Source organism: Amphiura filiformis, unplaced genomic scaffold (assembly GCF_039555335.1).
Source record: "Amphiura filiformis unplaced genomic scaffold, Afil_fr2py scaffold_78, whole genome shotgun sequence".
Classification (NCBI taxonomy): domain Eukaryota; kingdom Metazoa; phylum Echinodermata; class Ophiuroidea; order Amphilepidida; family Amphiuridae; genus Amphiura; species Amphiura filiformis.
In genome coordinates this window covers 385308-412608 of record NW_027305542.1, presented here as the reverse complement: position 1 = coordinate 412608, position 27301 = coordinate 385308, and the positions used below count along the sequence as shown (strand labels likewise).

General features: G+C 36.6%; 1 protein-coding gene across 1 annotated transcript; it reads left to right on the top strand.

The window, feature by feature from the left end:
- LOC140144761 (isoleucine--tRNA ligase, mitochondrial-like) lies at positions 1-22354 on the top strand (the record flags this gene model as incomplete). The annotated part of the gene is made up of 21 exons (XM_072166567.1): positions 1-129; positions 1840-1999; positions 2315-2387; positions 3636-3714; positions 4453-4502; positions 4970-5079; positions 7683-7889; positions 8547-8716; positions 9556-9646; positions 10130-10281; positions 11319-11479; positions 12201-12303; positions 13649-13742; positions 14121-14229; positions 14911-15025; positions 17017-17142; positions 17445-17683; positions 18536-18684; positions 19397-19587; positions 21231-21371; positions 22215-22354. Coding segments are annotated over 21 exons (2661 nt in total), but the record flags the coding sequence as incomplete, so codon positions are not given.
- Positions 22355-27301: the final 4947 nt, after the last annotated feature.

Sequence of the window (27301 nt, the reverse complement as noted above, 5' to 3'; positions counted from 1 at the left end):
GTCTGTGGGTTTTCAGAATTATACTCCTGGCAAAGAGAGCAACAACAAGAGAACCCCAATGAATTCTGCCTGCATGATGGACCACCTTACGCTAATGGAGATCCACATGTTGGACATGCTCTCAATAAGGTAATGTACAATACATTCGACACATTGTTTGATGTGATCATTTAGTAATGTTTCTAACAAAACATTGCATAATTTTCCGACTGTACAATACCAACAAAAGCTTTCACACCAATATATACACATATCGTCACCCTACTTGCCAAAGTCATTTTTTTGAGAGCAAAGTACAAAATATGGTTCAAGCATGCATTTAAACAGTTATTACTTTCATTTCACGATAAACAGTAGTTTGAAAATGTCCTTGCTATATGTGAGATGATCTGCTCCATGGGGGCCAAAGGAGGCATTTTTGAAAATTGAGTATAATAATTACCTTGTAGTAACATTAGGCTATCATATACTGAAAACATTTGGCATCTAAATCATATAGTTTCACCTGATATTAGTGGCATTTAGCTGTGAGAGTTCTGAATATGAGAAAATTCCACCCGAAATTAGCCATTTTCCCATTGAAACCTGTGTAATACATGGTGGTATTTAACCCCATGGACCAGATGGTGTTACACATATGGCCTACATGTATCATTTTAATGATGTTTTAATGCTATGATGCAAGCGTCTATTTCTTGTAAAGATGCAAACAAGATTTAAGATAAATAGCACCATCAGTGTTCAACAAAAATGAAAACAGATCTACATGCCATCAAACAACCATAGTCATGGATGGCATGCACATCTGCTAAACTCAGGCACATAGATTTCTTTCGAGTAATGTTGACTGGGTCACAATTTATGCTATCTTCATTTTATATCTGCTCAGAGCTGCAGTGAACTTGGTCCAATTGGTGCACTGATGTTGTCTTATTCAAAACAAATACATTAATATGCTGTATGGTACACACACACTCAAATTGCACACCCACCCCTGTACACCCCCCTGCACACCCCCCTGCACACCCCTATCCCACACACCTGTGTGGAGATCAAATTGAAAACATGTAATGTTCACAGAAAGGTAAAGAGATCAAAATATCTTTAGAATGACTATAAAGTGAATATGTTTTGTACATAGCACTTACTTTCCTTTGCATAATAGTAGAAGGTACATGTAGATGTGTTTGTTCTTAATCGTAAAATAAAACAAATGCGCACTCATGTGTGCACCCCCCCTCTTTAGAATGACTATAAAGTGAATATGTTTTGGACACAGCACTTACTTTCCTTTGCATAATAGAAGAAGGTACATGTAGAGGTGTTAGTTCTTAATCGTAAAATGAAACAAATGCGCACACATGTGTGCACCACCACCCCGCCCCCCGTGAATTACAAATACTTCTGAGGACCTGAAAAAATGACGAAATTGTGTCAAAATGTCCAAAAGTGTGTGTGTCCTTGGTTTGTCGGTGGGTTGTTATGTCAAGTGCTCAAGAGGTCGGTAATACCGAATAAATTTGATTCCGGTTAACACTACGAGGACATTAAGCTATAGAAGGGGTAGTAGGGGGGTAACAAGGTTTGCATTGCGAGGACGCGTGTTTAGGTCCTCGGTAAAAAAAATGTCCTCGGTGTGTCGGTGTGTTGTTATGTCAGAGTCCTCGGAAGTATTTATAATGCAAACGCACCCCCACCCCACATGCATGACTGTATGCATAGATATTGTCATTATTTGCCAATGCGAGAATGGAGTTACTGTACCAGTTCTCATCCTGTGGAGGGGACGTTATCTATGCTGTACTTACAAACGGTTATTATGTTTTTTCCTATTTTCAGATATTGAAGGACATTATCAACAGGTATAGGTTACTGCAAGGTTACAAAGTGCATTATGTGCCTGGATGGGACTGCCATGGTTTACCCATAGAACTCAAAGCACTCTCAGAAAGCAAAGGTGACTTCAGGAAAATGGCACCGCAAGATATCAGAATCAAAGGTAATCTTTGATTGATAGATAAGAGTGAATGTGTGTGGGTGGTAGGTGGCTGGTATGTGGTGGAATGTTTGAAGTAGATCAGTTGGTGTATACTTTGATCAGCTTGTAATCGGCGGGAATTGTTAGGCTTTTACCATACCACTACATGTAGGCTGAAAAGTAGACCCACGTTAAGAGTATTGGTGGATGGATGGGTGGTTGTGGAGAATCTGTCACATGCCTGATTTCAATTAATATTTTAGGTAAATGCCATGAACCTTTGTTGAAAAGTGAGAGATTATTATTTATCTTTTTCCAAATCTTTTCTTATAACAGCTAGAAAATTTGCCAAGAAAGCAATTTCTACCCAAATGAAAGCATTTCAAAGATGGGGTGTCATGGCTGACTGGTAAGTGTGATGGTGTGTTACCATGGTAACTGCTCAATATTTTCTTGTGGTGGCTGGTATCAGCAGGCACTTCATGTAAAATTTTCAAATCAAGTGACAGTTTTTTTCATTACAACTTCAGGCCCAGAAATCTGTGGCAGTGCGGGCGAATCCATTTGGATTCTCACAATGATACTGCCCTCATACAATATGATTTAGTCATCCAAGATGGTTGCTCTTGCGAACAAAACATCGGCACGCAACTGATGGCTGTTTTTGCTTTACAATACCCTCTCAAATCAATATTATTGTATAATATAAATTATTTATGATTTAAGTAAATTATACCATAATAACCCATTTTGAGGGTTCAGTTGCTTAAAAAATGAATCATAAATAGTCAAACCGGGAGTCAAACTTGGTACATAGTTTTTTCTTTCTGTAAACTGACAATGCACAACACGAATCCATGTGGACTCGCCCGGTTGATGTTTTACGAGAATCTTTGCGCGAATTGATTTGCGTCGCATTTCTGAGCCTGCAACTTTGACTAATTACCTGGCTCATATGCTGAACATGATAGAGCTATGAAAGCAGAGAAATGCAAAAGTAATTGAGTTCTTCTTGTTGGTATGTAGTAACTCAAAAAAACATTGCATGAATTTGCACTGACATCGACTCATTGTTGCTATCACATTTAAGCCAAATCTTAATTGATCCATAATTGACTCCTTTAGAGGATGCAAAATTCAACATAAAATCAAAATCATGATGTTGCTTTTCATTAAACTTATTGGTTGGTATGCACATAACAAGTTAGACCTGGTCTAAATATGGAAATTAGTCCTATGGAGAAGGAACTCTTTGGTATATCTTATTCTGTATTATTTAAGATCATGTTAAGGGCAAATACATGTAGCTTTAAAATATTAGATGGGTGCACTTTAACTTTTGGACTTTGCTAGGAGTAAAAGAAGAAAAGACAACAAAAATACGAAACAACAAAAATGACTCCTTCCTAAGTCTAACCACCATAGTTAGACCAGGTCTAACCTTAGACCTGCTCTAACTCTTTTTGTGCAAACAGACCATTGTGCATTATCTGTTTGATTGTTGCTTTTATGAGGTCTGTGAAAAGCAGTTTGCATATTATTTTTTTTTTGGTATGAAATGTCATTTTGGTTTTGTCTGTGATAGAAAATGTTCTTTGCTAAGTTTTTTTTTACCCTATCCATTTTTAATACTGTTTATGCATTTGATTTATTTCAGGGTCAATAATTGCTACTACACATATGACAAAGAGTTTGAGGCCACACAACTACAAGTCTTTCATAAAATGTACCAAAAGGTGAGCTGCACTTGCCAAGTTGATACTAAAAAATGCACCGGTCTGCGGAAAATATTAGAAGTAACTCTTGCTCACATATTCAACTACTCTTCCTATACCTTTGTACAGGAGCCAACCGTTGTTAATCCGTAATGAATCCACAGTCCAGTAGTGTTTACGCAAATGCAAGGTTATGTGTACGCGTTACGCAAGAGCATGTAAAATTTGTCTCATGCCTGGAACGCATAAAAATACACTATTTTGTTGAGGTAGCGGTTAAACATTACCGCTTTATATTTTAGTTTTATTGCTGATATTGACAGAAAAATCACCAATCTTCTTGTATTAAGTTTGAGTGGCAATGACAAACGGACATTCCGAATGAAAACAATCATGTGAACTAGACATCTTTAGCTTGTTTTCATTGTTGAAAGGGATTCAATCATGTTTCACCGTTGTTCATACAACTCTCGTCCGGCACGTCTGCGTGGTTTACTTCGTACGGTAAACCATGCAGACGTAAACCATGCAGACTACGCAGACGCATTTGTTAATCTGCGATGAACAACGGTGAAACATGATTGAATTCCTAATTGTACATACTGATTAAATGAGATTTAATATCAGTAAATCAATCATTTGATCGATTGATCAATCAATCAATCAGTCAAAGCAAAATATCAAATCAAAAGTATCATAGCTAGTATGAACTAAAATTATTTGTTAATCATATAATTCTACTTACGCTGTTCTACATAGGGGTATGTCTACAGGGATCTTAAACCAGTCAACTGGTCACCTTCATCTAGGTAAGATTCATTAATTGTCCTACAGCACAAAAACAAAGTTCCTATTTGCTTGAGTGGTCATAATGTTTTGGTAACCCAGACTTCACTTTGTTACCTAAATGTATGTTTTGATTTGTTTGTAAATAAAACTGAAACTGAAAATAAACTTAACTTATTGCTGATGTTGGATTTTATGACAAGGTCATTGGAAAGCTGTTTACTTTGAAAATCAAAATTTTAGTAGGACTATGGCAACTCTTAGAGCTTTGAGCTTGAATGCTTTCACTCAATAGCAGCAAAATAATGTTGAAGTTATGGTACCTGGAAGTCGGGGTATGTAAACTTGAAAAAGTAAACACTTTTGGAAGTTATGGAAGAAAAAAAAAACCTCTTTCCCATTGCAAAACATGCATGCAGTTAATTTTATGGTCACTTATCGCTGTATATATTTTTGTTTTGATATTATTTATGGTAATTCTTACTTGCAGGACAGCACTTGCAGAAGCAGAATTAGAATACAACCCTAAGCACATATCACCCTCTGTGTATGCCAGGTTTCCTGTACATTCACTACCGGACAAATTAGCTGCTTTGAAAGGTGAGTGTACTTCAAATATACTTGTTGAACCTCATGAAGCTCATGGGACAAATTAACTAGAGGGATTAGAATATCTATGTAATGTTGCTTTTGTATAGTTATACCATCAGAGATTCATCTACAAGCATATATTAGGGTTTTTTTTACGGAAAAGACAAAAGGCAGACATCCTCCGCAAAAATTGGAGTTACAGTATATCCTGTGTTTATGATAGTAGGGTGTAGTATTAGGTAGGCCTAATAAAAATACATTATAGATTGGGAATAAGTGACCTGATCAACAGCCTCATCCTGTATTTTGCTGCATCAAAACTTTTGGTATCAGAAGAAAGTTCATATTTTCTCATTATGCCAGTAAAATGTAAGACCCGAAATATGTTGATTTGATTTGATTTGATTTTATTCGGTACTCAGAAATTACAATGTTTACATATAAATAGACAATTAACAATAATATAGGATGCACACATTTTTAAAAACAACACATTAGGATGATAAAACATTATAAAAACATTATAAAACAGCAGAGCACCAAGGATAGCCCAAAAAGCTTTTCAAAAGAAAAGCTTATTTCCATTGGGCTCCTTAAACATATCGTTATGAATTCGGCAGAGTGACGAATCGAGAATTTTGAGTAAATTGAGTTATTGTATGCTTATGATTATGTTTCAGGTGATCTTTTATTTCCACCAAAACTTAATAGTAAATGTTACTCCCTGACGAGATACCGAAATTTTGATTTGGACGAATCGCGCCTGAGTGCAATTAATGAATTCGACCAAAAGACGAATCAGTATACTTCGCTGTACAAATCAGGTTGATCTGTAGTATTGTATAGCTGGAAAGCCCGAATTTTCTATATTAAATGTCCTATACTCTTATATTTGATACCAACGGATAGCTGAAGGTGTCGTCTATCAGTGATACCAATATAAGTACAAACAGTCCCCACGTGATATCGCTATGGCTTAATAATGTGAGTGCGCCCTCGTAAAATCCCAAAAATTGCATGCAAAATATAGGCCAGTATTGTTATTATTGGTTAAAAATCCTCGGGTTTTGCTAAATATTACAGTGATGACTATTTTATAACTTATATATCAAATGTAAAGTCTACAGCCTTTAGCCAACCAATAATTTTTACACAAAAGCCCCAAATCAAGAATGCGCGCTATGGTTTTACACGCAGTTGAATGCGTATTCGACCTCGTATACAACTAGTTGTGCAGCGATAGAGACATTTTGGATTCAGCATAAAGTCGAATAGCTGTTAAAACCCATTTGGCGGGATGATATCGATTGTTTCAGAACATCTAATTATTGCAAACAATTCGTGCACATTCAATTCTATAATATACATTTCAAATGAGTACTCAAGAATGTTCTCAGTTTTTAGAAAGACCGATGGAATGTTACCAAGATTTTCAAACGCCGTTTACTCAGAACAGCAATTTTGCGTATTCGGCACTCTGCCGTGTTCATAACGATATGAGGGGAGGGGGAATGCAAAGAACACTGAAGACAAAAAAATATTAAACGCCAACACAAAATATTGCACATGAAGTGAGACCAGCTCACATTAATTAGCTTGACCAGCAAGGTGTTTTTTGACTAAAATTTTGAAAGTGTTGATTTTATTAACTTGCTTGATTCCATTTGGCAAAGCGTTCCAATGATGAATAGTGGTGTTGTAGAATGTGTGACTAGCTTGACCTTTACAAAGAGGAACAACAAAGTTGTATGGGCTACCCCTGGTACTGTGCCTATGAGCTGCAGATATACCAGTAAAATACAATTTTAAATATTCAGGGGCCAGATTATGAAAAATCTTAAAAGCATGATTTAGTTTAAGCTGAATAACCCTATCATTGACTGAAAGCATCCCAACCTTATTCAACTCGTTTTGACCAATGTGGGAACGGGGCCCCAAACCCAAAATATATCTGACAGTCTTATTTTGCATGACTTGAAGTTTATTTTTGTAATGTTGAGAAATTGACGAATACCACGAAGAGCAAGCGTAATCAAAATGACATAAAATTAAGGCCGATGACAGTATCTTGCGGGTTTTCATATTAAGGAAGCCAGCCTGTCTAAATAATAATAAAAAAAAAACATATATATGTTTCATATATATGGTGTGAACAAAAATTGTGGAGGAATACAATTCAAAATTTAGAACATATTGTTTTAATGGTAGTTGTAAATGTAAGATAGAAAACAGAAATAAAATAATTAGACCACACCCCTTTAAATTGAATAAAATCAAGTTGCCAAGCGGTTGCACTATGTAGTAAATATTCAGAACATTACCAGCAACATGTGACATGGAATTACTGGTGATTCTGAGTCTGACATTGGTTTTTACTTTTTATTTGATTGATCAGGTATTTCTGCCATCCTGATTTTTGTGTAATATCTTGAAGACCACATAGATTCAGACCAATCAGGTGATCTGTTACTTGCTTGCCTGGCTTATTTGCTTTTCAGTTGAATCAGAAACCTATTCTGATTGGAGGGCAATGAGGATCACACCCTGATTGACTTCGACCAATGAGGTGAACTGTTACTAATAATAATGTTTGTTTGTTTTGGTCTTATCAGACACCTATCCTGATTTGAGTGCAATCATCTGGACTACCACACCATGGTCAATACCAGCCAATGAGGCGATCTGTTACATGTCAGCTAGGGACTATGCTGTAGTGCTGTGTGTAAAGACAGGACAACATTTTATGCTAGGAGCTGAAAGAGTTTCAGAAATTGCACAGGCAATTGGAAGACAACTGGAAGTCAAACAAGTTATTCAAGGTAACTTAATATAGTAAATGTCTTCGATAGTTTTCTAAGTAAATTAAATAAATGTAAAGTTATTATAGTACTGTGTACAGTACAGTCATCCCTGTGAATATTCAATTTGCAAACATGTAGCTGTTTGTAAAGAGGGGGATCATCCCTAGGAACTGCAGACCTGCAGAGACCTGCACCATTTACTCGGTCTGACATCTGGGAACATTACCCCTTTGGACAAACGTACACATAGCAACCAGCTTAACAAAGGTTGGTTTTACAAGGCTTGTTCCTGTGAGCGACATCAGTCCGGCCAAGAGAATGACATCTACTGAGGTACAGAGGACTTGCCAAATCCGGGTTGGTGAGGAAGCAAAACATTATAGAAACTTCAACAGTCTATTTGTCAGCTTCTTAATATATTCTTTTAAAAGAAAATATTAGAAAAAATCAACATCAAATGACTTTGTGCAATGCATCATGGAGGGAATCTGTCCAAAAAGATTGTAAAATGAAATGGCATACATTAATCTCAAGAGCTGTAAGACCTGCTGAGCTGAAATAGGAATCATGCATGTGTTACTTTTTGCTTGGTAGTTGAATTGCAAAAAATATCCTAAATATCCTAAGAATAACCAGTTAAGTTCACCATTATGCTTTCTCTAATTTCCTAAACAGGCAATGAGCTAACAGGAGCCCAATGTAGCCATCCCACAATTCCTAGCAAACTGGTTCCTCTGCTTCCTGCTGTACATGTGAAGATGAGTGTAGGGACTGGGTTTGTACACACAGCACCTGCACATGGAGCAGAGGATTATGGGATTGGCATCCAGCATAAGTTACCTGTGGTAAGAGACTTGTGGCCAAGAGTTGCAATCTTTCTTAATTTTCAGTGATTTTCTTGTCAATAACTTGAGTTTGCCCTAAAGCTTCGATCAGACAGAAATAAATTTAATGTTTGCAAAATCCCACTTCAAAATCCCAATTTAGTAAACTTTCACCAAACATGCAACGTTTTGAGATGTAAATAGTTTTAACATTTACAAAGAATATGTTGATCTAAATGGTGGTCTAAGTTTAGTGAATTTATGATATGGTTTATTTGTTGGTACTGCAAATTAAATAAGTAGATAGGCTTTCACAACAGGATTCCATAACAACTGAATTTTATATGATGACCAGTCCTGATGAAGTCAGAGCCACATCTGACAAAAACTTGACCATTCTCACATAGTGACTGGCTGCAACCATGTACTGTAGTTTTCACACATTGACCGGCTGAACCGGTAATGTGATATCCAACGGTGCACCGGTATATAAAATTCATTTGTTACTGCAAATTAAGTTTGTCCTTCTACTTGTTTATAAAATCTCCTGTGAGTCGGTACGGTGGCTGATTTGTTGTGACATGTGTTGGTGCTGTGACCTTGGTGATGCGCGATGGCATACAATATTCAAAAGAATATTGTATTGTATCTGTGTACATTTGCAAATCTGTACAATACATAGTTTTGTTGTATTGCTCAAAAGCCAGATAGAAATAATAATATTGGATATTGTTCAGCCTGTCATACCAATTTTCTTATATTCAACATTATGCCCATTTACTTGCTTTGGATCACAAATTCTTCTTCGCTACTATAAACCAGCATCTTATTTCTTACCAGTTTATTTGTGGTGATTTCAGACTTGCTTTGTGGATGAAGATGGAATCTTTACACCAGAATCTGGTCCTGAACTTGCTGGCAAGAATGTCCTTGTTGATGCTAATGATGCAGGTATGCCCACCATGGAGTGTATATGCTATGTTTGGGGAATTGTATAAATTAAATTGTGTGTATTTATGTGTAATCTCTTCTAAGTGCTATTGTTGCTTGGTAGTGTGAACATGTAAACATAAATAATAAAGACAAGAAAAAGGACAAGAGCTACACAATGGGAAAGAAGTGGGTCTAATTGTGAAGGTGGTGAAATCTTCTTGACCACTTAATGTGGTGGGCAATTTGTTTCTGAGGCATGGCATTGCAATTGAAAAGGCACATGTACAAGTAGTGCAGGGTTATAGTTTAGTGCATGAGTTCTCAATAGGCAGCTTTGGGTCCAAATCTGAAAGGTACAGTAAATATAGAAAAAAATAGGTATATTATTATGCCCTCTGTTGCTCTCAAGCAAATATAATTTAGAACCCCTGCACACGTACATTCTTTCCTCAAAACTATTGATGCATAAAGAGATTTATATTGAATGTGTTTTAATTCTAGTCATGAATTTGCTAAGAGCCAACAACGCACTGATACATGTTGATGACTATGAACACAGCTACCCATATGACTGGAGGTCCAAGTTACCTATCATCATCAGGGCAAGTAAACAGTGGTTTGTTGATACAGAGGCCATCAGGAAGAGGGCAGAGGTAAGATGCTATTGCCTTAAGAAAATAACTTGAAAGGATCCAGATATATACTTCAAGTCCAACCTTATATTTACCTTGAACCAAAACCTAACCCTAATGAAACTATAACTTTTACTTATATGAACTAGATATTGTATGCATGGAGATAAGAGTCTTTACAGTTGATGCATGGTGGTATATTTGTAACAAGAGTGTGAAGGATGAAGATGGAGAAGATGTTGCCAAGCTACAGACTCTATAGTCTATCTCCATGGTTGTTTGATGTATATAGAATTGGTTTCATTATTAACTAAATGCAAACTATAGATGGCACTATTTATCCCAAATCATATTTCTTTATTTGCAAGAGGTAGTTGATTAATACTGCCATTAAAACAGATGGAATAGGTGAAACAAGCAACTAGGAAATTTTATAAACATATTTTATCAAACAATTAAAAGAAATTATATGTATTTAAAGCTTGAAAGACTAATTTCCAGTAACTAAATAGCGCCACATTAATTGATACATTTTATATCCGAAAAAGCTGTAAAAAATGCTACAAAAGTGAATCATTTTGTAAAAGAGGGGCAATTAATATTGAGAATGACTCAAAAGCATCTGTATACATTAGCATAATATCACCTTTAGCTGTTTAAGCCTAAAATTTGGTTGTACATGATGTTTTGTTTGAAAAACTAATAAATGATCCCTTCAAACAACCATGTGATCTCATCTCAAGTAACACCATCTTTGATTTCACAGTAGCAGATTCGAACATACGCACTAACCCAATCCAGCAGGGCGTATACACACGCATAGAAGGGCAATTTGTTTGTAGGCTGGTGATGATGCAACTGCATTATCGCACTGATTCAAATCTGCAACTATGAAATCCAACATGGCGTTACTCTCAACTTGAGACGAGACGCAGTATAGCCTAAATGTGGGAGAGTCTGGGGCCATGGTTTCCTGAAAGTCATCAGAATATAGCAGGGCAATAAAGAAGTGTTCAAATTTCCTCTCATTCATGACTTGATATTTATCTCTTCTCCAGGAATGCCTACATGATGTCAAGATGTACCCTAGTCATGCCTTAAACAGCATGCTATCATCTCTAACAAGCCGCACGTTTTGGTGTATATCACGACAGAGAGTCTGGGGTGTACCTATACCGGTATTCTATAACAAGAACACTGATGAGCCACTAATTACAAAGTAAGTTGAAGAATAGATTTATTGACACAACAAACACAAAGAAACACAAGCATATTACCATCTTTCTGAGGAAGCACACACCCTCAAAAACTGGTGTGCTTTGAAGTTGAATTCTGGGCATTTGATTTTAAGTGCACATTATATTTTACTCCATGGGTGCTTTGGAATTTTTTCCAACAACACCTGACCAAGTCTCCCCTTGTAGTACACCTGTACATTGCACAACTGATACAGTCAAATGTCTTAAGGCCATCTTTATTTCATAAAACCTAATGCGGAATGTGTCTTTTTTTAGGTTTTTTTTAACTTTAACTTTAACTTTTTTATCAAACTTGGACGAGCTTTTTGACAAGAATACGTCGGGGAATTTTCAATAGATAGTTTCACTGTGTTCAAGAGGAAGGGTTTTATTGAGATTTACGACTTGGGCTCTTATTTTACGTCGGATGATGTCAGACATGAGATTTTTGTATGGTAAATTTGGACAAAAAATAACAGCGTAAAAAAAATCTATTTACTCAGTCACATGCAAAGAGTGGGTGATTTTACTAATGTGCATAGGGACTTTGAGACAAACTATAAAATTAAGATGGCCTAATAAAGATAGCATCACAAACTATCAGCTTAGGGTTATGATGATTTTGAAAATGAGCTGTATCTGTAATGTCTTAAATCACTGACAAACAATATTTTACTTTTTCTTTGTCTCACTTTGTGTCAGAGAGTCAATAGGTCACATCATTGAACTGGTGAAGAAGCATGGTAGTGACTGTTGGTGGAATCATCCTGTGGAAGAATTACTGCCCAAGGAGGTCTTGCAACAGGTGGGACTTATATGTGACACGATCAAGGGAAATGAGTCGGATGTGGCTAATACTGATTTTGAGATATTGGCAAAGAAAGAGTTAAAATTCTTTTGTTTTATATTGTTTTCAGCGATTGATGAATTGATGTTCCTTTGCAAAGAAAAGTCGTACCAACATGAGGTTTTGAGTTTCTGAAAGCTCTAAATGTTCTCTTTAGCAACATATGTAAAACTCATTTTCAACCAGGGTCAACAAGTGACTCATTCCCCTTGATCATGTCACATATGGTGCTGTTGATAAACACTGCACAAAGCCAAAACTAGTTTGAGTGACAAGTGTTTTTAATATGACAAAATTGTACCAATTCCTTATAAGGATGTGTGTTGCCCTCGTGTAGCCCCAAAGAGCACCGACTGTCTTGGAGCGCATAATATGTTACCACCAGATTATTTATGCATGTGCCCATTAACCTTTGATGTATGCATGTCTGAGCGAATGCATTGTGCCGATAACATGCACCAGGTACTATGTGCACTAACTTTTATCATCTCAAGATTGAAGATGAAAATTATCAGTCAATATCAGGTTTTTGCTGATAAATGTGTACATCCATATCAAAAGGAAGCACTTGTCAGCTGCTACATGTGTCTCTTTTTATGTAACAGGTAGTAATAAATACCAGACTTATCTCAAGTGGAGATCACTTCAAATCATAACCAAGTCATGGTTTAGAAATACAGAGAACATTCTTAAACCAGGAAATGTGCTGGGGATAGAGCCTTTTCAGTGGCTGTCCCGAGGTTTTGGAATGGTTTACCATCTACAATCAAGAATGCTATCAGCCTGGACTCATTTAAGTCATTGATCAAAACTCACTTATTTCTTTAATTTTTACTGCCATTGCTTTCTGTATTTTTGCTAAAAAAAGTTGGTGTTTTTTTCTCTTGTGCCTTGAATCCCTAGGCAAAGGTGCATATAAATACTTGTTGTTATGTTTTGTTAAACCAGCATGTGAATTGGGGATGATTTTAAGTGATCTTAACTTGAGATGAGTCAGGTATTTTATTCCTTGCTGTTATGTAAAAAGTGACACATGTAGTAGCCAACAAGTGCATCTTTTTGATATGGATGTACAGTTGTACACAAATGTTACAAGTATGCTATTTTGGTTGCCAAGGGTGCCAAACCGATATGGCGGATTTACCATGGCATTATGAATGGTACAATTCTGAGTTGGTACTCTTTGGTTCTACTCTCTTTGGCTTCCTAATACCATTGTTAGATGATCTCAAAACCTGTAGAAAACAACTTGCTTGTTGGTTTCACTATAACAATGTGAACTGTTAATTTGATTGCATTGCAGAGCAAGGCTGACATTACTAGTGAATACATCAGAGGAGATGACATCCTAGATATTTGGTTTGATGCTGGTGCATCATGGGCACATGTACTAAAAGGTTAGTTTCACTTCAGCTACAATCAAGGAAATATATAGTTGGCACACTTTGACAATATGTTGGAATTGCTGCTTTGATAGTTCAGTGAAATTAGTATAACTATGTTTGATGAGGGGAGAGCCCAATGGAAAAAGTGCTTTCATCAACATTGAACTGGGGGAGAGGGGTGGTGATTTACATTTAGTATGCCAGAGTGTGCCAACATTAATTTCTTTGATTGTAGGAATACTGTGTTCAACCTAATTAGGGCCCCAATCCAATTTATCTGTGTTTAAACACATAAATTGGATTGCGCTTAATGACTAAAAGGTCTATCTATGATTTATCAATTGCAACTAACTCTATACCACTAAAATTGTTTTTTCTTATTTTATGTAGATGCTGGACAGCAGGCAGACCTATACCTAGAAGGAGAGGACCAGTATGGTGCATGGTTCCAGACATCCCTACTCACTAGTATTGCATTACTTGATAGAGCACCATATAAGTAAGAGTTAACGTTAATAAACACCAGAGGCATACCAACAGTGGGGGCTTTCCCCTGGCTGATAATACAGGGACAAAATTGACCAAAAATCTGCATAAAGTTAGATTAGGTTATAAATCTTTTTTTTTCAACTGGACTTACTGTTTTTGTTGACTACATTATCACGTCATGTCTCTGACGCTTCATCAGGCCTAGTGATGTGAATTGGCTCTGTGTTATTGACCTGTGATCTCAAGGTGGTAGGAGTTACATCACGCTGGAGTCGCCGAGGAATTTTCCTGATGGTTGGTTCGTAACTCTGTGACAAGTTGTGACATAGTTCCTTCACAAAATTATAAAACAACAATGGCTTTCACTATCAGAAAAAGATTGCCTGTGTATTTTTGCAATAATTGTAATGTAATTAATTTCGTAGATATGGTAATGATTTTATGTGTTATTATATTTTGTAAAAGTTAATGCAATTTGACCTTTATGCCATAATGTTATTTTAACCTCTAATCCGAAATCAAGAAATAAAGAAAACAAAAAAGTGAATTTCTGAGTTTAAAAAACCCCTTTTCAGTCATCTGAAATAAATCCTACAGGTAGAGTTGTGCAGTGATATCATGATATCTAAGACATGTTGATAATATTCATAAATGTAATAATATTTTTGTTTTTTGTCATCATTTGTTTCAGATCTCTTTTAATACATGGGTTTACCCTTGATGGTGAAGGCAAGAAAATGTCCAAGTCATTAGGCAATGTGATTGACCCAGATGTCATAGTCAATGGTCGTAAGGCGTCTAAAAAGGTAAGGCAATCATGGTAACAGCCTCCCTCCTTATAACGAAAACTGCACATGTATCAATCAGGCAGGTGTTTTATGGCCAGGGACAGCGCGATTTGCGCTGAACTTTTTTCCGCGCAATTCGCCGCAATTGGCTATTTTTTTTACTATGGGCAGGAATACATGATTTGCACTGAAAAAAAAGTTCCGCGCAATTTGCTATTTTTTTCCGCGCAAATCGCCTGTCCCTGCTTATGGCTCTTATTTTCACATTAAGTGCATGGTGTATGGTATAAGAGTAGAGAAGTTGAAAAAGTCCACAACATCCAAGTGACTCTGTGTCATTGAGGTTTGAATTTGTGGTAGCGATATGACTAGAGAGCTCAATATGTGAGATATTGGCTTAGGCAAAATAAAAACACAGCAACAACCAACCCTGTTCTATGGATGGAAGGACCTTTCAAGTATAGTTGGTATGTCAGTTTTTTGGTTTTTAAAAATATTGTTTGAAGCAAATAACTTTAAAAATCAAAATCTGTACATAAATTGAACTTTTCTTTACATTTTTTTCAATAAATCATCTTAGATTTGGAGTTATTTGTGGTGCAAATGGTGGGTAAAAATCTGCCAATGTGTATCAAATTTCGATCAAAAGGATTGTACGGCATGTCTAAATTCCAGAATTTGCAAAAGCCAGTATTGAGTACCTTTGTTTGTAAAGATATTACAGCAAGCCAAACCACATAACTAGGAATTAGGAACCCTGGTTACAGCCATAGATTCTATTGCAATGTAAGAAAGGGATACAGTCCAACTTCTTTTATGCAGCCAAAATGGGATGGACCAAGCATTGGTCAGAAAATTGACAAATCTGGATCAGTGAACAATGTTTAATTCCTACACTGAATGACAAAAGTGTTTATTAATATTGGGCAACAAAAGATAACTCACTATAGAGTAAGATATTCATAAGATTTGTTGGGAGCAGCCTTTCTTTTCCTTGCTCTTTTTCTTTATTCTGTTTCTTTCTAAACTGGCCTCAAAAAGAAACTTATAATTTTTCACAAGGTCATATCTTTTAAAAATCCTCTCCATAAAAATGAACAAAAATTGCACACAGGATTACTTCAATACTCTACTCTAAACACTGGTCAGTAACCAAACAGTTGTCCAACTGACACAACAGCAAAATGCACTGACATGCAACATCCTTCCTGGACCACATTCACAGCGCAACAGATTTCTTTGGCTCGGTTCAAATTATTCGCCTGTGAATGTGATCCCGGAAGCTGTTCCGTGTCAGTGCATTTTACTGTTGTGTCAGTTGGACAACTGCTTGGTTACTGACATGTGTTTAGAGTTGAGTAGGTATTGAAGTAATCCTGTGTGTAATTTTTGTTCATGTACAGGCAAATAATTGGAACCCAGCCAAAGAAATCTGTTGCGCTGTGAATGTGGTCCAGGAAGGATGTTGCATGTCAGTGCATTTTGCTGTTGTGTTAGTTGGACAACTGTTTGGTTACTGACCAGTGTTTAGAGTAGAGTATTGAAGTAATCCTGTGTGCAATTTTTGTTCATTTTTATGGAGAGGATTTTAAGATATGACCTTGTGAAAAATTATAAGTTTCTTTTTGAGGCCAGTTTAGTTTTCTCTTCATACAGGCCAGCAGGCCTATTTAAGCTTTTAAGCTTGGCTTGAGTATTTTGTTTGAGCCCGGTCCCATCAGGACCCAAGTGTGTGTCCACCTGGAACGACTGGTTGAACAAACAAAACATGTTTTGCTGTGAATATAACAGGGCAAGATAACAAAGAGAGTCATATATATTAGCTCCCATCTGTTGGATTAGCGATACATAATGTCCTATTCCAAAGCATACAAACAAGTAGAATTTTGTAATAACCAAAATATAGTTAGAGCCTATAGTTCTAATTCTGTCATTTTTTTTCAGTTTTACATTTGAGTTACTTACATGATCTTTGAGTAATTTAACCTCATTTTTATCGCATATTTTAGAACAAAAAAGAAGAGCCTGCATATGGAGCAGATGTGCTTAGATGGAGGATGGCTGAATCTGACTGGCAAAACAGGGTTTATATGAGTGATAGTCACCTCAATGTGGCTCAACAACATGTACAGAAGGTAAACATGAAATGATGAATAGGGAACAGTGTGGCACTCTAGTTAAGATCTTTACTTTTGGTGCGAGAGGTCCCAGGTTCAAAATCTCTCCAGGACCAAATGCATGTAGCGAGTTCTGATCATGTTAACATGCAATTGTTGTCTACACTTGCTCTCTGTAAATATTTATAATTGAGTTTTTATACAAGTGAACTTTGGACCAAATAGACAAAGCAGCTCTACTTAGTTATGATTGTTATTGTATTCTTCAAAAATTAAAATAAATTGTTGCTGATTAAAAGTCATAATGTGGTCATTTTCAGATTCGTAACACTGCTCGCTATCTCCTAGGCAACCTGTATGACTTTGATGCGACCTCTGAACTTCAACCTCACAATGACCTGCTACCATTAGACCAGTACTTAATACATCATCTTTTCAAGTATGGGCAAGAGGTGAAGGAAGCTTATGAGAAATATGAATTTGACAAAGTCACACAGAAAGCTGTTGACTTGGTCAATAACAAGATTTCAGCATTCTACTTGGATACGGTGAAAGACAGGTAAGAATGAGGAATTCATTTGCGACAAGATTTGATTCACTTGGACTAATTTTGGAAATTTTGAATTATACTATGATCAGCTCGTAGGCGGGAATCAGTATTCAGTTTTTGTTACTGCTTACATCAATTAGTCCTAGCTTATGCTTGTGTAAATTCACAAATGTTTCAGTCATGCAATATCGAAAGCGCAGTTTATGTGGGAGCTGTGTCCAGGTGTGTGTACGCCATTCTTTATCAATCCACTATGTTATGAGTCACTCCTATTATGAACTGATCATAGTACATGTATGTAAATGTTAGAGCAAAAACAACAGGAAAAATGTATATTTCAAAATATAACTTCATTCACTACTATGTATGCGAGAGATAGATGTCACAAGTCCCCAACACTTTTTGAAATAAATGGAAAAAACTATTTTACGAAATGTAAAAATACAAAATGGTATGTGTAGCCCTATTTGTTTCAAACATGTGGACCAATTTATAGCATCACACATCATTGTATGTGGTCACAATGGTTCGTTATGTAAAAAAGCCAGATTTAAAAGTGGCACATGGGTTCATAGGAGTTAACTTTACTTTAAAACAAACACATGGATAAGCCTGGTGTACTGTATTGTGTGAGAGTTGATTCCTATAATGTGAGTTGTTTTATTAGGGTTTGGTGCCAAGGGAGGATAAACACAAGATTTCTCTGTATTTGTTGAAAATGCTTAACTTATTCATAGAAAGGACATACAGAAATTTCTGCTGTACTTTGTTGAATAGAACAGTCCATATTATGTCACATGAAATTTGTTTTACCATTATAGTTATGTACATTCATTACTTGTATGTTATTTTTCTTCACAGACTATACAATGAGCGTGCAGACTCTTCAGAGAGACGATCCTGTCAGACCACTTTACACCACACACTAGAGGTTCTCATGAGGTCATTGGCTCCTATTATACCACACCTAACAGAGGATGCCTTCTTTCATAGGGGACTAGCTAATGAAAGTAAGTGAGATATGAAGTCACCAATGAGATTAGACCCAAATAAAGCTTCACTTCAACCCAATCCTGGACTTCCCCGTCCAAACCCAATCCAACCCGAACGGAACATTTTAAGGGAAATCTGATGTACCTTGACCAGCAAGTTTTTTACTAGATCTGACCAGACCATCTCTTTTTGTCAATATCCTGGTATAGCTAGTCTAATTGTTGCAAATTTACGATTATTACATAGGAAAGTACAGAAATAGCATGGAGAGGAAACTAGCATATAGCTCTGGAATTTATCGGCAAAAACTCAATATTGTATGATAATCTGCATCTTCAAGCTAAAGCATTGTAAACAGAGCATGTAGCACTTGGCGAGCATTATCAACACCCATGCTGAGGTTGGCAAATAAACTGTATTTTTGCTCAAAAGGCTACTGTAATTCACACTTTTCTTGTCTGCTATTTTGATCCCTTGGGTTACTAAATAAGTACCGCTAACTGCATTTGGTTTTCCAAACTTTTCTGATCTTGATTTGAAATGGTCATGATTGGGGTCATGAATGTGAAGAAAGTGAAGGGATTGTGATAGCCACTGTAAACATTGGCACTTTGAGACGAGACTAAACATGGATTGTAAATTGATGTGTTTAGTATATGTACATGTATCCGTACTCCATTACATTGTGGTTTGTTATTAAAAGACATATCATTTGCTCTTTTTTTTCAGACTACACAAGTTTATTCAAATCTGGTTGGTTTAAATGCGAGCCTGAGTGGAATCAGCCATTACTAGCTGATGATTGGGATGCCCTCTGTAGTATACGCAACAGTTTTCATGACGTCATACAACCTGCGCAGTGTAGGCAGTATGATTTAGTTATTACATCACAAGATGAAAAGTTACAGAGGATATTACAGGTAAGATATTATAACTTGGATTGTTACATCTTAATAAGGTATATTGCTGATCGAGATCGATGGGCAAACATGATGCATGCTGGGAATGAAAAGGGTATAGAAGCTATAGAATTTGTCACCCAAGATCGTGCATTTGAGCCCTTTACCTCCCTAGCATGTATCAATATACCTCATTGACTCATATGACCACCGACCCCTGCCCCCCCCTTCCACCCAAAACAAGCAGTGCTAGCATGAAAAGCACAATTTAAATCAAGTGGTTTTATGCAAAAATCATTTATTTAAATCAATTTTTTTTTACCATTTTTGATAAACTGTTTTACTTCATTTCTAAAAATGCTTCTACAACTTTTGGATACAATTAAAATGCCTCTATGATGTCATTTTATCTATAGCTAAAAATTCATTTTCAAAGTGCAGAATTCATCAGGTTTCTTCCCTTGATTTTGGTTTTGAAATCTTGTTTTGAATTTAGTAAATACCTGATATGATTGCACATATGTCCAGCATTCTACTGGTCTCTTTTGACTTTATTATGGGGTATAGCAGTTCAAATCAAATAAATCAATTTGTTTTTAAATCCCCAACCTTGTACACATCTATTGAGACTGTCATCTACACTAATATTTATGAAAAAAAATGGATATAACTCTTAACCCTAAGCTAAGATACAACCTATTGTAAGTGTCTAACATAAATTCTAGATATTTCATTGATTGATTCTCTCCTTCAAGTTCATTATTTATATGAGCCATTTGCAGACCTCAATTTTGCTGAAAACTCCATCACAATTGGACTTGCAGTCTAGAGATATGGTCAATTTTTAGTGATGCTTAGAACACTAAAATACAAAGAAAGTTGAGCACTATTATTGGTTACATTTCAAAATCAATAAATCACAATTGATAGTTTTTATTATGCCTGTATTTATACCTTAGACATATACATTATGAGTCTCTTTGGAAGTTCAGGAAAGAGATTGCTTCTTGCCTCTTAAATCACACCGATTTAATTAATATTGATCTTTAGGTTCAATTCTCATGTTGAAATGGTAACTTCATTAAAAGTTCAAACTCTTTTATTCAGACTAGGTGGTATGGGCTGGATAAGTGATATCTAAATAAATCTTCATTTCACTTATCTAGAAAAATTTGTAATCACTGAATGTTACAAGTGCTGAAATTTAGGTTACAAGAAATTAATCCGAACTCTGTAAAATCTTTTTTCTCTGTACAATCTTACAAAGCAAAATCATCAGCATGCATGCATATGATGTGATTTGCAATCACCCTAACTCAGCGAAAGGGCACATGGTGTCAGGTCGCTGATGGAGTGCTTGGCACGCAAGGGGTCAGGTTGAAACCTGTGGAAAAATTACAACTTCTTTGTTCATCTTCTCTCCTTTTTCATTCCTTATCTCCTTTCTGATAGCAAAAACACACTTTGAGCAGTAGGGTAAATGCAGATGTGCTGATAACACTGCAAAAAATGGTATTTTAAAATACTGCACTGCTGTACATAGCAAAAAGATATTCTTTTTACAGTAAAGTCTTGTGGCTTTGAAAAACATGTTTTCTTTGAAGATTATTCAACAAGGGAGGTTGGACTGTATTGCTGGATTTGTTTATCTTTTTTCTTATCAGAAAGTGCAATCAGAGGAAACATCATGTACATCTCATTTGAATGAACTCATGATGGCCGCCTTCACGACAGTAACCATGGCAACACCAGCTACAGTAGATGGCAGCACAAATGTAGAAAAGAAGTGCAACTTTGTCATCAAGGTCAGATTTTTGTTTTTAAATTTATTTTGTATTTTAAATGTAAAATGACTAAGAGCTTAATTTGAGGCAACATTGCAATACTGCCTCTACTCAATTTTTGGCAAAAATGAGATTTTGGTACAAAAAAAAAAAAATCAGAAAATAATGAACTTTACAGTGACAACAAAGACCAAAACATAGCCATATACTATTAGTTATTATAGTAGGAATTCCAATTGAATGAGCGCAGATTTCAACAGCTGTACTCGATCCAACTGCGATCGTATATCGCATATTTCAATCTACAACGCAAACGCACGACCTTGGATACAATACTAACCAATCACAAGTGGTTTGGCATGGTTGGATTCACTTCCGGGTTACTCAAGCACAGTCGCACAAGCTGGCATACATCGCGCAGTTGCAAAAAGAATGTCACGCTATTGAAAGCTGCGTTCATGCAATTGGAATTCCTACTATAGGTGAGGTTTGAGGGTGGTACGGATTATATCTAGTCCAGGAGTTGTATCAGGCTGGGGGATAGCCTGAGCCTGATACGGACTCTGAGACTGGATGTAATCTGTAGCACCCTCTAAACCGAATTTAATAACAATTTTATCATACCGTACAAATAATCTCACATAACAAAAAAAAAAAAAAAAAAAAAAATATTTAAGGGCATAATTCTTGGCTGGAACACTTGTACTCAAACCCTCATTATATTAGGCCTAATGTATAACTTCTGAGAAGACAGCCAACACACCCAGAATCATGTATGTGATTGGCTATTTTTGTGTTTAATGACTGTTACCACTTTAATTGCGATATAATATTTCATATTGTTGCCATAATTGTATTTTACAGACGGATCTATAGTGACAGCGCCATACACTCTACACATCATGCAAGGAAGTCATTTATTATGTGAAAGATGTAGGAAACAAACAGCAACAAATAGTAACCAACCATGTGATAGATGTCTACATGCAATGAGTGATGGTTGGCAATGACCAACCATGTGATAGATGTATGCATGCAATGAGTGATGGTTGGCAATGACCAACCATGTGATAGATGTCTACATGCTATGAGTGATGGTTGGCAATGACCAACCATGTGATAGATGTCTACATGCTATGAGTGATGGTTGGCAATGACCAACCGTACGTGTGATAGATGTCTACATGCTATGAGTGATGGTTGGCAATGACCAACCATGTGATAGATGTCTACATGCAATGAGTCATGGTTGGCAATAACCAACCCTGTGATAGATGTCTACATGCTATGAGTGATGGTTGGCAATGACCAACCATGTGATAGATGTCTACATGCTATGAGTGATGGTTGGCAATGACCAACCACGTGATAGATGTCTACATGCAATGAGTCATGGTTGGCAATGACCAACCCTGTGATAGATGTCTACATGCTATGAGTGATGGTTGGCAATGACCAACCATGTGATAGATGTCTACATGCTATGAGATGGTTGGCAATGACGACTGCTCAGGAGCTTAAAGCCATAACATACAATTTCTGTCAAATTTTATTCAATTCAATCAGTAATAATTAAATTTGGTTTATCTTTTACCAAAATGATAAAATAATATATAATAGTAATTGTCAGGAAGGGTTTCTATCAGTTTTTAAGCAGAAATTAACCCTTTAAACAGATGCCATCTTGCTTCCAAAGCGTGGTTCTACCTGCAAATGCATGCGCAAAAGTGCATTTGTGTTTTTCATACTTTTCTAGCAACATGTCAGAATCAAGCACAAATCACATGGTTTTAAACAAACTCATATTGACCATAAAAACGGAACTAAAACAGCCATCTCTCATCACATGCTATTCAAAATTCCCGGGCGCTGAGATTGTCAAACGCAATAACGTCCCAAATAACCACAACCTCATTCCACTGGACAATATTGGTGCTGGAATTATGAATATCGTGTGTTGAGAGCTGGCTGTTTCTATTCATTTTTATGGTCAATATGAGTTTGTTTTAAATAAAACTCTGTGATTTGTGCATGATAATTATTTTTCTAACATAAGGCATAATGTTGTGATTGCCGGAGTAGTCCTTTAATTTAATTTAATTAATTTATTTATTTATGTCGTATTTGCAAAACCTTGAAATGTCTGTATCACATTGCGACGTATTTGCCGATTACCTATACTGCGCAAGCCCAGTATGTCATATCTGCAATTTGAAGAATTTTCCGTTTCACATAGTGACGTATTCGCGAAGTATTTGCGCAACGTATTTGCGCGACTTTGTCATTGCACAGTAAAATTGCTGTTTTGCCCTTTTCACATAGTGACGTATTTGGGCAACTGCGCAACGTATTTGCGCGACTTTGTCATTGCACAGTAAAATTGCTGTTTTGCCCTTTTCACATAGTGACGTATTTGGGCAACTGTTTTACATACTAACATATTTTCACGACATATTTGTAATTTGAATTTCGAAAATGGCATTAATCCTTTTCACATAGTGATGTATTTTATTTAATATTGAAGTTATGCTCTGATAGTGATAAGTGAATAAAAATAAATAAATAAATGTAGATATTTATATAGCGCTTTATGCAGTAAACAGCCTAAAAGATTCAGATTCAGATTCAGATTCAGATTAAATTTATTTCAAATTCGTGGCCCGTAGGCCAAATTACATGAAATATTACATTTGCATTGTTTACATTAAAAGACATAAAAAACACATATAAAATATACATAAAAACACCAAAAATTACTCAAAGAAATTAATTGCACTTGTTGAGGCAAAATCTCACACTCACCCCCATACAGCTCACACACCCCTATATCTCCACACACACTTTACATACACCCACACCCAAACTATCAGCCCTCCATATACACACACCCACACACACCACAGATGCTCTAAGGAATTTAATTTTATAAAGCAGTATTTAATAAATAACATAACAAAATATTGCACATATTTAAACTGGACCAGCCAAATTATAAGGAACAAATTGAATACATCAAGATAAAAATGCTGTCATAAAATCATTAAAACACACCAGCTGAATATGAACATAATGAGATGCACTAATTAAGTAGATGAGTGAGATAGGGTATTGAGCTGTTCCCATATCTTTTTGTTTTGGTTCTGGGGACCTGATACTTATTGCACTGTCTAAGGGTCATATTGTGGGTCCTCATATTGTGTGGAAACCATTCTGAGTACCTATCAGATTCGACACATTTTTGAGCAAACTGTGTACAGAGATGTAGTCTTCTATCTTTCAAGGTTTGGAGTTCCAACTGGTCAAGGGAATCTGTGTAGGATGAGTAATTAGCACCAAGGATAATGCGGCAAGCCCTCTTTTGGATGCGCTCTAATTGATGTGCCTGGTCGTTGGTAATACTACCATGCCAGACAGAGGCTGCATATTCACATGTTGGGCGAACATAACCAATATAAACAGAGACTAGGTCACCAGTTGGAACACCAAAGCGTTTGAGACGTGAGAGCATGTACAACCTTCGACTGCTTTTTGATACCATATTGTTAACCTGAGACTGCCAGCCAAGATTGGACTGGACAGTCAGTCCCAGGAGCTTAGTCTCAGACACCACCTCAAGCTCAATCCCAGCAATGTGAAGACTAGGAGGGACAGGTGGTTCCCTCATGAAACAAACCTGCATCACCTTGCACTTACTCGGATTGAGCTTGAGATGATGGTCTTTCGCCCAAGCATCCAAGTCCTGAACATCGGGTCCAATCTTGCTGCCTTGTTTAGCAGGACGAACCTCTCCAAGGGTGAGATCATCGACATACTTAAAGCTTTTAGTCAGAGACTCCTCAGAAGCATTGTTGATCACACCAAGAAATGTGATGGGGCCCAGCTTAGTGCCCTGTGGGACACCACATGAGAGAGTTTCCCATTCTGACAGGGCAGAGTGGTACTGCACCCGCTGACGACATTTAGCTGTGAGGAAGTTTATAATCCACGGCAGTAACTCGCTTCTGACACCAAGCTCAGAGAGTCTCTGGATAGCTAAAGTATGGTCGATGCAATCAAATGCCTTGGAGAAGTCCGTCACAACTAGGGTTCCTACAGTTCCTCCTTTGTCTGTACCTTTGAAGAAAACATCAAGAATTTCAAAAGCGCTTTACATTTATTCCGCCGTCATTAGAATATGTTGGAACCACGTTTGCAGCCTACAATTGGCGCAGGGTTCATCAGTACAACGACTGTGACAACCCCTAACAGCTTCCCATTGCACCTGGGTGGGGTAAGGCGCCTTGCCCAAGGGCGCAACACGGTGGTGGTACAGGGACTCAAACCCATGCACATCAAGCAAGCTCTCAGATTATGAGTCCAAGGCAGTTACCACTGAGCCACCGTGCTCTACCGTGAATAACATTGAAAATATGGTATATTTACATTACTTTTAACCAGGTTTTAATCATCAATAATGTTTTAATCATTGTTATGTATCAAATGAAAATCGCTAAATATTCAAATTAGATTTTCTCGAAATGCGTATTTTGCAAATACGTCAGTATGTGATACGGCTGACGTTATGTTATGCGCATGGAAGAAACGGCTTCTTCATGCAACTTGGCATGTCTTAGGCCAATTTATAGTTGCAGAGTTAAGCATTTGACTACATATTTTGCCAGTGCAAAACTTGGTGTTGCGTTGTGTTTTTACTAGTACCAATTTGCCAACACAAAACTAGCTTTGCCTTGACATATTGTGTTATGCAACTTGGTACATCTTCCTCTTAAAGTTAGGTCAATTTATAGTTACAGGTATTTGATGTACAAATTAATTATGTCAGTGCAAACCTTGGTATTATGTTGACGAATACCGATTTGTAAACCCAACGCCAAGTTTGCCATGACATAATCTTAAATTATTCTTGAAATAAGAATTTTTTAAATGTGAGTGGTTGAAATCAAACTATGTGTAAAGAGAGAAATGCAGTCACATGGTGAAAGATGTATGTGTTCTCCCATTTCTCTCAGTACTGATTCATGAAGTTAAACCATATATCACCCTGTGATTATACCATAGAATATAATCTACAAGCATATACAATATGCCTTTAACTGTGGGGTTTTTATGAAAGAGATGACATGCAGGCACCCTCCACAAAACGTAACAATAGGTTTTACAATCATATGTTTGTACAGCCGCTTGTATCAGTAATATAGTTACTCAAACTCCAAATGTTGCAGGCCTTGCCGTTTGAGGAAAGCAATCGCTCTTGCTCACCGCTGCTCGCCCAAACTCGACACTAAATAGACACTAAATATCACTCGCGGCGAATCTCCCAAAATCAGCTATCAAATCAGCATTTCAGCATTTAATCGATTCGGTGCCCCCTCATGCGTAGAAAATCAAACATAAATACTGTTTTAAGACCGAAGCTCTAATTAATTATACCAAAATAAGTGATATTTGTGAAAATTTGACCACTCACCTAAAATCATGCTAGCAAGTGATTAACCACTCACCTTTAATTTGATGCAGAAAAATGTTGCATTTTTTACATTTCAAGTACTCACATTGTATTAAATCATTTTGTTGGACTTGCTTTCCCAGGGAAGGTTCTTTTGTTAAGTTGCATGAGTGAATTCTTAAATAATAGTATCATTTTCTGTGAACAAGATGTGGAGGAGCCATGTTAATAATGGTTATTTTTATATACAATAAATGAACAAAATATATAGACTGTCAGGAAGTGTTTTATGTAGGGGTGTCATTTGTTTTTAGGTTAAATGGTCGACATTTTTGGACGTATAGCATCTGTTGTTTTGCTTGAACTTATTCAGAAGAGGCTATGCAGTCATGATACTATGATCAGCTCATAATAGCTGGGAATTATTCGTTTTTTTGCTACTGCGCTAGACAATAAAATCCTAACTATACACAGTTGTGTAGGTGCTGCTCCTAGCTGTATGTGC